Source organism: Thamnophis sirtalis, unplaced genomic scaffold (genome assembly GCF_051295495.1).
Source record: "Thamnophis sirtalis isolate CommonGarterSnake01/CBP01778 unplaced genomic scaffold, rThaSir2_p1.2 scaffold_6, whole genome shotgun sequence".
Lineage (NCBI taxonomy): Eukaryota > Metazoa > Chordata > Lepidosauria > Squamata > Natricidae > Thamnophis > Thamnophis sirtalis.
The window spans coordinates 127,401,465-127,414,831 of NW_028261386.1; the positions used below are offsets into that span (position 1 = coordinate 127,401,465).

At 38.6% G+C, this 13,367-nt stretch overlaps 1 protein-coding gene across 1 annotated transcript in view; it reads left to right on the plus strand.

Annotated features, from left to right (window-relative positions):
- Nucleotides 1–13,367, plus strand: part of LOC106545657 (protein eyes shut homolog) — a 550,606-nt gene that overhangs the window by 268,171 nt on the left and 269,068 nt on the right. Inside the window, exons 15-16 of the mRNA XM_087719050.1 lie at nt 8,368–8,551; nt 10,798–10,889. Coding sequence (XP_087575176.1) covers nt 8,368–8,551; nt 10,798–10,889 — 276 coding nt within the window. The remainder of the gene's footprint in view (nt 1–8,367; nt 8,552–10,797; nt 10,890–13,367) is intronic.

The following is a 13,367-nucleotide window of genomic DNA, read 5'->3' on the forward strand; positions in this document are numbered from 1 at the left end:
ATGCTCCTTTCAACGCGGAACAGAAAATTGTGTCCCTGTTTTGTATGTTTTGATTTTGTTTCTTAAACGAAGAGTTACATCCCTGTGAAATGTCATTTTGTTACTTTCAGCCCCATTTAAGCATTATTATTTTTTTGGTCATAGACCAACTGTCAGCCTCTGCTTTGCTGTTGCTTCGACTGCCATGAAACGGGGAGGGAGGGCATGGTATTTGGGAGGGGTTACTCATTGTGCTGGAGGAAGGTTCTGGAGTTCAGCTGCCTGTCGGACTACGCATGCGTAGGAGATTCCCGCCAGGACTAACGGCACCGACATTCCATCTTCATGATGCCTTTTGAAGTTATCTCACACCTGACACTTGGGAGAATTATGATTGGACTGTAGCTGTGATGCCAAGGGGTGGGGAATGGGCTATTCTATATATCAATCGCTTTCGCGCCTAAATAATCAGACTTCGCTTCGCTATGCCTTTAATCATTGATAATTAGTAAAAGTACACTTGATTTCTACTCATGGAGTCTCGTGGTTTTCTTTCCTAATTATCTAATGGAGAGGTTCTGACACCAACAAATAAAATAAGACAATCCCCATTAATTAGAATAGAGTTATAGAAGAATAGAGTAGAGTAGAGTAGAGTAGAATAGAATAGAATAGAATAGAATAGAATAGAATAGAATAGAATAGAATAGAATAGAATAGAATAGAATTATTTATTGGCCAAATGTGATTGGACACACAAGGAATTTGTCTTTGGTGCAGATGCTCTCAATGTTCATAAAAAGACAAGATACATTCGTCAAGAACCATAAGGTACAATACTTAATGATAGTCATAGGATACAAATAACCAATCAGGAAACAATATCAATATAAATTGTAAGAATAGAAGCAACAAAGTTACAGTCCTACCGTCATAAGTGGGGGGAGATGGGTGATAGGAACGATGAGAGGACTAATAGCAATAGTAATGCAGCCTTAGTGAATGGTTTGACAGTGGCGAGAGAATTATTTGTTTAGCAGAGTGATGACGTTCGGGGAAAAAAACTGTTCTTGTGTCTAGTTGTCTTGGTGTGCAGTGCTCTATAGCATCGTTTTGAGGGTCGGAGTTGAAACAATTTATGTCCAGGATGCGAGAGGTCTGTAAATATTTTGACAGCCCTCTTTTTGACTCATGCAGTGTACAGGTTCTCAATGGAAGGCAGGTTGGCAGTAATTGGTTTTTTTTTCTGCAGTTCTGATTCTCCTCTGAAGTCCGTGTCTGTCTTATTGGGTTGCAGAACCAAACCAGACAGTTATAGAGGTGCAGATGACAGACTCAATAATTCCTCTGTAGAACTGTATCAGCAGGATCCTGTATTAGGATTTTTAAAAAAAGAACATAATTATTTTAAAATGTCTAAGAAGGATTATAAGGTATACTACAATGTACTGTACAAATGATCAAATAGTACTTAGGTGTGGTGAAAGAAATAAAATCAGCCCTCTTTTGTAAAATGACCAGATATATTTACAGATAAGCCAAGAATTTTAGGTGCCAAAATGATTCTAAAAAATAAAGTTTGCCTTAACCACGGATGGGGTTATTTTTAATTGTATCTGTGTTTCCCTTAGTGTATAAGCTTGCATTTAGCCCCATCTGCAGAGGAGCTGAACCTTGAATTTTTATCAAAATACCATGAAAAATGGATAATCCATGGATTACCCACAAATAAGACAACTGTGAAAATTGAAACATATGAACTTTTTGAGGGTTGGCTTATCCAGGGGTGTATTTTTCACAGTGGTTTTTTTGGTTAAAAATTCAAGGGTCAGTTTATCGGAGGATAAGCTTATCTACAAGTATATCGAGTACCAAGATCTCTATAAATGTTGCCTGATGAGGTGTTAGCTACCCCATCCAAGGTATGTCATCTGCACATCTGATAAGCCTTCCCCTCAACAATTTCATTAATAGAAATGTTAAAGCGTGGAAGGCTCAAGGTTGAACTATTTGGCACTCAACTTAATAGCTCACTCAAAGAGCCACTTGTAGGACAGCCATTCGTGAGAATTCTTTTGAGAATGACTTCAAGCCATCTGTGGATTCTATTAGTTGGCATGCTGACTAGTACTCACTTAATTAGCATCCTAATCAGAATCTCTCATGCTCATAACAAAGCCCATTAGTCAGTTAACAGAAAGCCTATATGGGTTTACGTCAGTGTTGGGTTTCAAAAAAATTTAGAACCTCTTTTGTAGGTGTAGCCTGCTTTGTGGGAGTGGTTTGCCAGTCATGTGACCGAGTGGAAATGGCTTGACGGCCATGTGAATGGATGGGAATGGCTTGCCAGCCATGTGACTGGGTAGGTGTGGCCAACTTGTAAAATGTGGTGAGGCTCACTTAACGCTCTTGCTTAACAACCAAAATGTTGGCTCAGAAACTCTGGCATTTGAAGCACGCAAGTCTTAAAGCTGTCAAGTTACAAGACCCTTGCACCCCTAACCCTTTAGGGGAAAAAAAACCCAGGGGTGTTCAAACTTGACAGCTTTAAGGCTTGTGGACTTCAACTCCCAGAATTCCTCCTCTCGCTCTTCATCTTGATGATGTGGAGATGGGTGGGGGGAGGGAACTGGAACCGGTTCTAAACAGCACTGTAGATTTGTGGAACCTCTTCTATGGAAGAGGCTAGAACTGGCACCCCTGGTTTACATAAACTATGATGTTTACAGGTTAGGCTGGGAGGTTGGAGGTGCCCCACTCATTCAGGACACCATTCCAATATGATGTCAAATAGTACTTAACCTTTTGCAATGCTATTCCATTATACGTTGTGTTCTTTCTAAATAGCCAGAGGCCCATGCAAATATGATATATATATACCAGCCTTCTAGTTCTGCCATTTTAGGCATTTGACAACATCTCCCCCTTCTTCTCTCTCCCCCCCTCTTTTTTTAGTCCAGAAAAAATAAAGAAAACCCAGAGGTTTTATTAAGTCCCATTGAATTTGAGGAAAGCTGTGCCTATTTATACAAGCTAAATTTATTTTGAAAAGCAGAGATTTATTTGCATTGTCAGATGAAAGATGCCTAATACTTTAACCAATTAATTGCTGTGTTATCTATTCTATAATATGGATCTGCCGCTATCTAGGATTGAGAGTTCAATCCTAGGTAGTGGCAGATGTTTCTTTCCTGGGGTGTAAAGAAAAAATATCTGCTGCAAACTCTGCATAGGCATCAGGATATCAGGGCATCTGGACAGTAAATGCTCAGTTCCATCCAGTTGCCACAATGCTACCCCAAATTAAGGGATTACAAGGTTATAAAACGTGAATGTATTTTCTAAATTATTTTAGAACTTCCTGATTTCCCTTTTTCTTATTACTCATGCTGGTTGCACAATCAGCCAGATGTTTGGACTGAACATGTCATTTTTATCCATCTGTTAAGAATTTCCCAAGGACCCTTTGATGGTTAAAGGTATCATCAAAGGATATAAGCTGTTGCAAATAAAATTGCCTTTTGTAATTGACTGTTGGTGAAATTATCAATGCCAGTGGTGTTCAAGTAGCACTCAGATGTTTTGGGATTGCACTCAAGGCACCTATTACTAAGGTAGCAGGCTGAACCAAAGTAGGCCTCAAGCCTGAACCAAACTAGGGTTTCATGATATTAAGCTTTAACTGTTCATATAGAAATTGCAAGGTTTGCTTTTAGGACATAGTGCGGTTAGACACGAGTTAGAAGGAAGTCTGCACATGAAATATACTGAAGCAAAGCATTTATTTTAGCCCATTTGCTGGCTTAGCTGTTAATCTGTTTGATAGACACATATTGTTAGTTCCTCAAAATAAGAGCTATGTATGTCCGTTGGCTGACCTATGTATTATGACATCCTATAGACATAATATTGCTGTAACTCAAGGGCAAATCTTGAAGGTTGTTCCAAAACTAACAGATGGCTTTAGCTGAAAGCGATAAACTATATAAGGAATTTCCTGACTTTCGCTCATTGTTCAGGCCATTTATTCTGAACCTGCACAAATAAACTTTTCCTTCTCTGAAGAGCTGGCTTTTGTGTCCCGTCTTTTCTACAACATTACTATTGGTATGATTTTTGCTTTCTGTTGTTACAGTCATTCTACTTTTATTTTCAGGTCTTTAAACTTTGTGATTTTATCCAATTATTTCTCTTCTATGCTGCTGTCTCCAGATATTGAATGTCTGCTATCCAGATTTTATTGATTGATTGATTGATTGCTTTTCTTCTTGACAAATATTAAATTTGGAGTGTCCTTGAGCACATTAGCTTCTTCATTTTCTATTACTTTGTCTCTCTTGTGGTCCCTCGGTACTTGCTTGAAGGCATTTCTTGCAGATTGCAGACATAAAGCATCATTGTTGTTACTTTGTCATTCTTGGGGTCAGTCTGCATGATCAGCTAACTTAGAGGGACCCTTATTTCTTCAGATTCTTTGCAGAATATGATTGTGAAGTGTGTTGCATAAATAGGTTATCCTAAGCCTATATTAAAATTCTGGGAAAGATTCTATACAGAAATCAAAGGCATCAAGAATTTTATTTTTACCTCCACTTGCAATTTAGGGCAAACATAATGATTGATGAAATAAGAGGTGTTTATGAGTATCATCCTAGCAATGTTGGAAATATTATAGAAACCTGTAGTGTCTGAGAAAAGTCTTCTAAGATTATCTGCATGTACTCTTTTCTTGACATAAATCAATATTGTATGAGCTAGTGGGCTGCCATGCACGGTTTTTTCCCATGAATCTCCCTTTAGAAACTGCTTTCTTCCAAAGAGATTTATTTTCTGTACTGCAAGCTGCCAGCTGAAATTGCCATGAAAAAGGTACGAGAACTCCTAAGGTGAACAGCTCATGCAAAGAATTTAGAGATGGATTGGCTGCTACAGAGAGCTTTTAAACGTTTAGAAGATGGAATTACAGATGTGATAGACACTCATCATGACATAGTAGTGTGGGACTCAGATATGTAGTGTGGGACTCAGATATTTCAAATATGTAAAATTACAAAACCCATCTACCCATCCGGCAATTCCTGAATACATGAAACAATTGAAGGTTATATTTGATGCTATGTTTGCTGGGTAATATTCTCAGCAGTATGCCATCTCAGACAACATAGATATGTCATGTATATAGCATTTAAGTTTTTAAAGCATTGTTTATGAAATAAGAGATATGTGACTTTATTTATCAGCCAACTCTTTTATGTATGAATTTCCCAAATCCTTATAACAGAAGCAGAGGTGATCTGCTCTGCAAGTACTCACTTAATTGGCTTCCTAATCAGAATCTCTCATGCCCATAACAAAGCCCATTAGTCAGTTAACAGAAAGCCTATATGGGTTTACATCAGTGGTGGATTTCAAAAAATTTTAGAACCTCTTTTGTAGGTGTAGCCTGCTTTGTGGGAGTGGCTTGCTGGCCATGTGACTGGGTGGGAGTGGCTTGCTGGCCAAATAAGAAATAAGAAATATATGACTTTATTTATCAGCCAACTCTTTTATGTATGAATTTCCCAAATCCTTATAACAGAAGCAGAGGTGATCTGCTCTGCAAGTACTCACTTAATTGGCTTCCTAATCAGAATCTCTCATGCCCATAACAAAGCCCATTAGTCAGTTAACAGAAAGCCTATATGGGTTTACATCAGTGGTGGATTTCAAAAAAAATTAGAACCTCTTTTGTAGATGTAGCTTGCTTTGTGGGAGTGGCTTGCCGGCCATGTGACTGGGTGGGAGTGGCTTGCTGGCCAAATAAGAAATATATGACTTTATTTATCAGCCAACTCTTTTATGTATGAATTTCCCAAATCCCTATAACAGTAGCAGAGGTGATCTGCTGTGCAAAACACAGGGAAAAATTGAGTGCCAAGACAGTAAAATGTTGAGCCGGAGTTCTTAATTGGAATAGAGTTAGAAGAAACAGCAACAGCTTTTAAAAAGTAAGATCTTCTCCATCATTTATTTGAACATACAGCAAGCGCAAATCTGACCTTTATTATTTTCATTTTCTAATATCAAACTTAGTGAAGATTTCTATCAGGCAACCAACTCTGTAGATGGTTTTGCAATATATCTCCTTTGCATTTAGATTAAAAGCAAACAAAGGAATCCATAAGTGATGGGTGTATGAAACGAAATGGCTAGACGTACTGTTAACTCATGGAATAATTTACTGCTCATAAGAAGGTGTTTTTCAGATGAAAAGTTCAGACTTCTGTTTTTGATCATTCTAAGTTTATGGTGATTGAAGTTCATATCACATCACTCTGCCCATGGGACAACCTCCTTCAGGATTTATATTTGTCTAAGGCAGTTTTCTGCTTATCCAATAGAGGCTTCCAGCATGTAAGAGACATTCTGGTTTGTTATTGTTTCTTTCTACCAATGGAAGGTAACAGAAAGAACCAAGGCACCATTCTGTCCTGCCATCCCATCAACAGGGTACAGAATTCTATTTGTATTCCTTTACGAACCCCAGAACTTTTGTTTAAATCAACCTGGGATGGTTGAAAATATGCCTTGCGACTTTCAAAAGACAGCCAAATGTCAACATTGTTTACTGAGGAAATAGCTAAATTCAAGTCAAGGGGATTTTATTTTTTTTTACATTTATTCACACAAGCATTAAAAGGAAAAAAAAATGTTTGATGTGTTATACTGAAGCTCAGAAAAGTTAGAACAATAACGTAAGACATCTTGCTTTCTTTTTTTAAAAAATCTATTCATGTTAACTTTCAAATAACTTCTAGAAGTCTTGCCATTTATTACAAACAGATTTGAGGGTTAGGTTGACAACTTGTGATGGTTATTGCCAGATTTTATGGAGCCGAGGTGGCACAGTGGTTAAATGGAGCACTGCAGGCTACTTCAGCTGACTGCAGTTCTGCAGTTCGGCTGTTCAAATCTCACCGGCTCAGGGTTGACACAGCCTTCCATCCTTCCGAGGTGGGTAAAATGAGGACCCGGATTGTTGGGGGCAATATGCTGACTCTGTAAACCGCTTAGAGAGGTCTGAAAGCCCTATGAAGTGGGTATATAAGTCTAACTGCTATTGCTATTGCTATCATCAGCCTAATTTCAAAAGCCTATCCAAGAACATCTCCATTCCTGGGAAGGTTGAGATAGAGAAGATGTCATAGGGGAGAGGAGGAAGGAGGAAGAGGAAGACAAATCGGAAAGAGAAGGACTATTCCACAACAAAATTATATGTCCCCTCTTTACTTGTAGCCACAATTTTCCCTCCCACTTGACAATAGCGGAGGAATTTCCCTCCCATTTTACAATAGCGGGAGGATCTTGAGGTTTGAGGTTTGAGGTTTATTGGGATTTATATGCCGCCCTTTTCCCTGAGGGGACTCAGGGCGGCTTACAACCACAAGGGAGGGGAAGTGCAAGGTCAAAACAAAACAATTGGTGAACAAAAGAAAAATAATAAAACACAACTTTCATTCAGCAATCAAACACTCGGGCGGGCGATTGGAAACCTATTCCCAGGCCTGCTGGGAGAGCCAGATCTTGAGGGCTGCGCGGAAGGTCTGGATCGTGGTGAGGGTGCGGATCTCCATGGGGAGCTCGTTCCATAGGGCCGGGGCATGAGCTTCCCAGAGATTGCAGCTCATGACATAAAATAATTAATATTTTGGGTCCGTTATTTGGTTAGAAGAAGCAGGGATGTGCTCCATCCAAGTAAAGCTCAGCTAAATTATCTTCACGTGTCAATAAATTATTTAATTAATTGTTGATCATCCCAAAGATGCTTTTTCAAGAGGCAACTGGAGTTTCTGGTTTTTCTTTTGCTTCTCGTCCAAGAAGCTTCTTCAGCTTTGAGCTCAGAGCTGAAGAAGCTTTGGGTGAGAAGCAGAACATCTTTTTTTAAAAAAAAAAAACCAGAAAGTCCAGTTCTCTGTTGAAAAAAAAAACCTTTGGGATAGCCATGACCTGGATGACTGAGAATCTCCATAGACATTTAATTGTTGGTCTGAATTCTTTGCCTCACTGTCTCAGATTCCTTTTTCAATAGAGCTTAAGATACACCATATATAGTTCTGGAAATAAAACCATGCAAAAGATATGCACTCAAAAACGAACAGTCATTTTCTTTACCAAGAGTGTTCCGAAGTCGGATTTATATTCAAATCATGTAGTGCTCAATAAATAGACATCGTTGCATTTGGATGCTTTCCTCTTTTCCTTTATCTGAACAATGGTTAAGAAGCATCGCTGCATTACTGAATGAATGTCAATGCTCTTCTGTAGCCAAACAATAAGCCTTTGATATGTAATCAATTGGTATACCTTCTTTCATATATAAAAATATAAATGTTTTCTTATAGATTTTAGCTATATTCAGTACCAGAGGAATTCTTATATGGAATTTAGAGGGATTACTTTGCATCAGCACAATAGCATCAATTTACAATTCCAGACCTCAGGCTTCCACGGCCTCCTCCTCTATATTGAACAGACGCCAACAACAATGGGCAACTTTGTTATTCAGCTTTCTATCAAGCGTGGTATCTTAGAGGTAACACTTCAAATTATTCGTTTCTAAATTCTGTAAGATTCTTCTTTATAAAGAGTTTTAGAAGTCTGTGTTTGAAGATTGGAAGGCATAATATTAGCTGTCTAGAAATAACCAGATGTTACCTTTAACAACAACAAGAAAAATCCTTTTAGAGAATTCTCTTTGTAGGAATTATTTGAATGGAAGATAGAATAGATACCTATGTATCAAGAGTGTAATATGCATGGGTTGGTATTCATGGCCTGTGACGAAAAGGAAATTTAATAAATACGGTGCATTAAACCATGGAGCAAAAAATATTAGGTTGATCACAAAGATATTAAAATACTTAGCTATTCTCCACGTAAACCGTGATGCTAACTTGATAGCATTAATCCTTATTAGGTTGTTTTCTAATTTTTTTGTACAAAGGAAAATGGAAAGGTAATATATTCATTGTTTGTCCTTTATTCTTAATGAGAAACATGAAACTGATTGTAGATTCATTGTAGCTATTTTGTATAACAATAACTGAGTTTTCCCAACAAACTCTAGTTTTATGAAGAATTGATGAGAATATCTGAGAAACACCTTAGTTGCAAAGGGCCTTAGCACTTATTGCTTAATATGCTGGGCATATCCGTCAAGAAATATAATAGGATATAGCAAGGAAATTCTTTGGCGGTTTGAATATGACTGATTTTAGAAAAACCCAAATTATGTAAGAATTATATTCCTTTTGTGAGCTGCCCAGGGTCTCTATAACAGTGAGATGGGTGGCATATAGATCTCACCGGCTCAAGGTTGACTCAGCCTTCCCTCCTTCCAAGGTGGTTAAAATGAGGACCCAGACTGTGGGGGCGATATGCTGACTCTGTAAACCGCTTAGAGAGGGCTGAAAGCCCTATGAAGCGGTATATAAGTCTAACTGCTATTGCTATTGCTATATCCGTCAAGAAATATAATAGGATATAGCAAAGAAATTCTTTGGCGGTTTGAATATGACTGATTTTAGAAAAACCCAAATAATCAATATAAGAATTATATTCCTTTTGTGAGCTGCCCAGGGTCTCTATAACAGTGAGATGGGTGGCATATAAATGTAATAATTAGATAAATCAATCAAATAATAAATAAGGTTAACAGCATTTTTGAGACTGACATTTTTGCATTTCTGCAAATATAAGCCTCGGTCATAGGAAATATTTATATCTAGGGTTAAAAAATGTTTCCTATTGACTAACTAATTAGTATAAATGGAGTAGTTACCAAAAGCAAAGCCTCAAAATCTTTTCCATTCAAGTATATAATCTCTGTATTTACTCCTCTCAGATTTTTCCCATTATTACAGACATTTTTATGATTGGCATTTATATATAAGTTATCTACAAAACTTCAATGGAAAATAAATCCCTTTTCCAGAAAATAAATGGGAGCAACTAGATTTAAAAATTAGCCACAAAACAAGAGAGGGTAGGGCTTTTTTTAACACTTATATTTTATTGGGTTCTGCTAATCTAGTTGAAATGTTAATCTATATTCCTAATCCATGTATGATATGCCATATGCTAAATAATAGTTTAAAAAGTCCCAAATCCAAAATTAAATAAGGGGTTAATAAAAATATTTTTTAAAAAGGACAAACACTATCTAAAAACAATCTAGAACCAATGCTGTTCATATAACAGAAGCAAATATGTGATAAAACCTGATTTTCCAAATGTTCCAATTCATAGTGGAAAAGGCTTATCGTTCTCTGAACCAATTTGACATCCATTTGATACAAAATTAGCATCTTTCATTCATACTAGTACATAGCACAGAGGGCAGCACCTCTTCTTGGTGTAGTAGATAAATCAGCTTTAAACCTCTTAAAAGTGGCATCACTAATACCAAGCATAATAGCAAATGGATAAATCCTCTGTAAATTAAATTGATTTATGCATGTATAACCATCTCTGAAGTAAAGGAAAACTAGTCATGGATTTCTATTTGAAATACTTTATGGAGGTGTTGACTTTCTGGCTATTTCTGTAAAGCCAGACTATAAGGATAACTGGTTTCCTTGTGAATTAGGATTTACCGATTTCTCTTTGTCAAAGATTTCATTCTGCCTAAAAATCCATGTTTCACGACTCATGGAACACTTTTGTTCACACAAAGCCTAATGTATTCTGACTTGTCTCCATTGGCTGAGCCCTGATGAGAAATTTCTGACATCTCTAAATGTGACAAATTGATCTTTTGTTTTCTTCTTGTTTGTTCAGTACCAATTCAAATGCGATAGCGGAGACGAAATTAAAAAGATCAGTACTGATATCAGGGTGGACGATGGACATAAATATGAAGTGCACATTAGGTAAGTTTTCGGTTTTTCTATAACAATATCTAAATCTGTCTATAAGCATATTGGACCAATCACTTCGTTGGCAGCCAACCCTAACTAATGAAACAAATAGGAAATTGGCCCTGATTGAAGGGAAGTAGACTTGGGTTCACTGACAAAAGGGCGAACGACAAAACTGCACCCGACTAAACCGCGGTGACAAAACCGCGAGTTCTAAAACGCTCCGACGAATGAGCGGTGAATCGCGCCGACAACAGCGCGGAGACAGAAGCGCGCTGTAAAACTAAACATAACCCTAAACCTAAACCTAACCCTAAACATAATGCTAACGCTAACCCTAACCCTAAACGTAACGCTAACCCTAACCCTAACCCTAACCCTAAACCTAACCCTTCCCATAAGTTAAATCGGCTTTCTGTCGACGTGCTGTTGTAAAGCGCCCTTCTGTCTCTGCGCTGTTGACGCCGCTCTGTTGTCAGCGCGTTGATCACATCGCGGTTTTAGCGACGCAGTCTTGTCGGCGCGCTTTTGTCGTGCGGGCTTTTGTCGGGTCACGGTAGACATGATATATGCTATGATATTATTTTCAAATAAATAATGGAACAAACTAAGATGGAATTCATTTGTATTCCAGAAGGCTTTCATCAAGTTAACGTTCTTCAAAAGAAACAAAAAATTAACGCCATGTTGGAAGAGATACAATAATTTTAGAGAAAAATGCTGATTAAAAGTTCAGTAGAACTGTGCTTGATCTGTAGGCACTTTGTATAGCGTCACAAGAAACCATCAGGGGTGGGTTTCAACCGGTTCTCACCGGTCCCTGCGATCCGGTTGGTCACTGAACCCGGAAGTAAGTAACTTCCGGGAACGGCGAAGCCTCCCCCCCCGCGCCCGCGCGCGCCCGCACACCCGCGCCTGCTCCTTACCCGGTTTTTACGAATTCTGCGCTTCCACGCATGCGCAGAACGCATACAGCGCCTGTGCGATCCTCCAGGAGCAGCTGGAGCATCACGCAGACGCTAGTACGCATGCGCGCGCCGCGTGCACGAGGACGCCACGTGCGTGCGCGAGGACGCCGCTGGCCTCGTTCCAACCGAACCGGTTGGAACGGGCCGAGAAACCCACCCCTGGAAACCATGATCAGAAATCAGATCTTCTGCTTCAGGTTGAGAAAGTATAGAATGGTAGGGTTGGTGGGCAAAGAAACTGTGGGCCCAACTTTATAATTTCTTAATTTAATTTCTTCTGAAGGAAACCATATTTTTTTCCTGTTACCTTTTTGAAACTTACATCTGCCTTTGGAGAAGTTTTTATTTCCGTGCTATTTTCGTATCCCAAAGTAAGGTTGTATGTGTTTACAATACACGAGACACATAAATGTGTGTTTGTGTGGAAGATCTGTTAGTTATTCCTGACGTTTACTGTCAAAGAAACATCTGAAGAAATTGAAGTTATGCAATAGGTTTTATTACCATAATATCCAACGAATCAAAAGTACATGATTTGAATATATATGCTTTGGTGAACTCCAGAAATATTAAACAATTCAATGAAGAATGTTCCATGCCTATTAAAACAACTCTTTATCCTTTGAAGCTCAATGTTTCCTATTGTCATTTGCCATGGCCCTGCTCCATGTTTTTCACCAGCCAAAGCAGAAGTTAACACTTTTGTTCTAATATGGAACGAATGGAATGATATCTAAGTTGAGAAATTGTAGTTTGATTGAAGCCTCGTAGACTTTCCTCCCAGCCTATTAACTATAGCAGTTGGTTCACTACAATATGTACTGCTCCCTGATGATGATCACTGATGAACAGAACAGAATAACAGAATTGGAAAAGGGCTCAGAGGTCTTCTAGTCCAACTCCCTGTTCAGGCAGGAAAGCCTACACCATTTCAGCCAAATGGGCGTCCAATCTCTTTTTTAAAAAAATTCCAGTGCTGGAGTATTCTCAACTTCTGGAGGAAAGTTGTTCCACTGATTAATTGGTCTAACTGTCAGGAAATTTCTTCTTAGTTCTAGGTTGCTTCTCTCCTTGATTAGTTTCCACCCATTGCTTCTCCTCCTGCCCTCAGGTGCTTTGGAGAATAGTTTAACTTCTTGTTTGTGGCAGCCCCTTAGATATTGGAACCCTGCTATCATGTCACCCCTAGTCCTCCTTTTCATTAAACTAGACATACCCAATTCCAGCAACTGTTTTTTATAAGCTAAGAGGTGGCGCAGTGGTTAGAGTGCAGTACTGCAAGCCACTTTAACTGACTGCTATCTGCAGTTCGGCGGTTCAAATCTCACCGGCTCAAGGTTGACTCAGCCTTCCATCCTTCCGAGGTGGGTGAAATGAGGACCCGGATTGTTGTTGGGGGCAATATGCTGACTCTGTAAACCACTTAGAGAGGGCTGAAAGCCCTATGAAGCGGTATATAAGTCTAACTGCTATTGCTATAGAAAATGATGGAATAGAACTTGAGAATGAAGAAATGATAAAG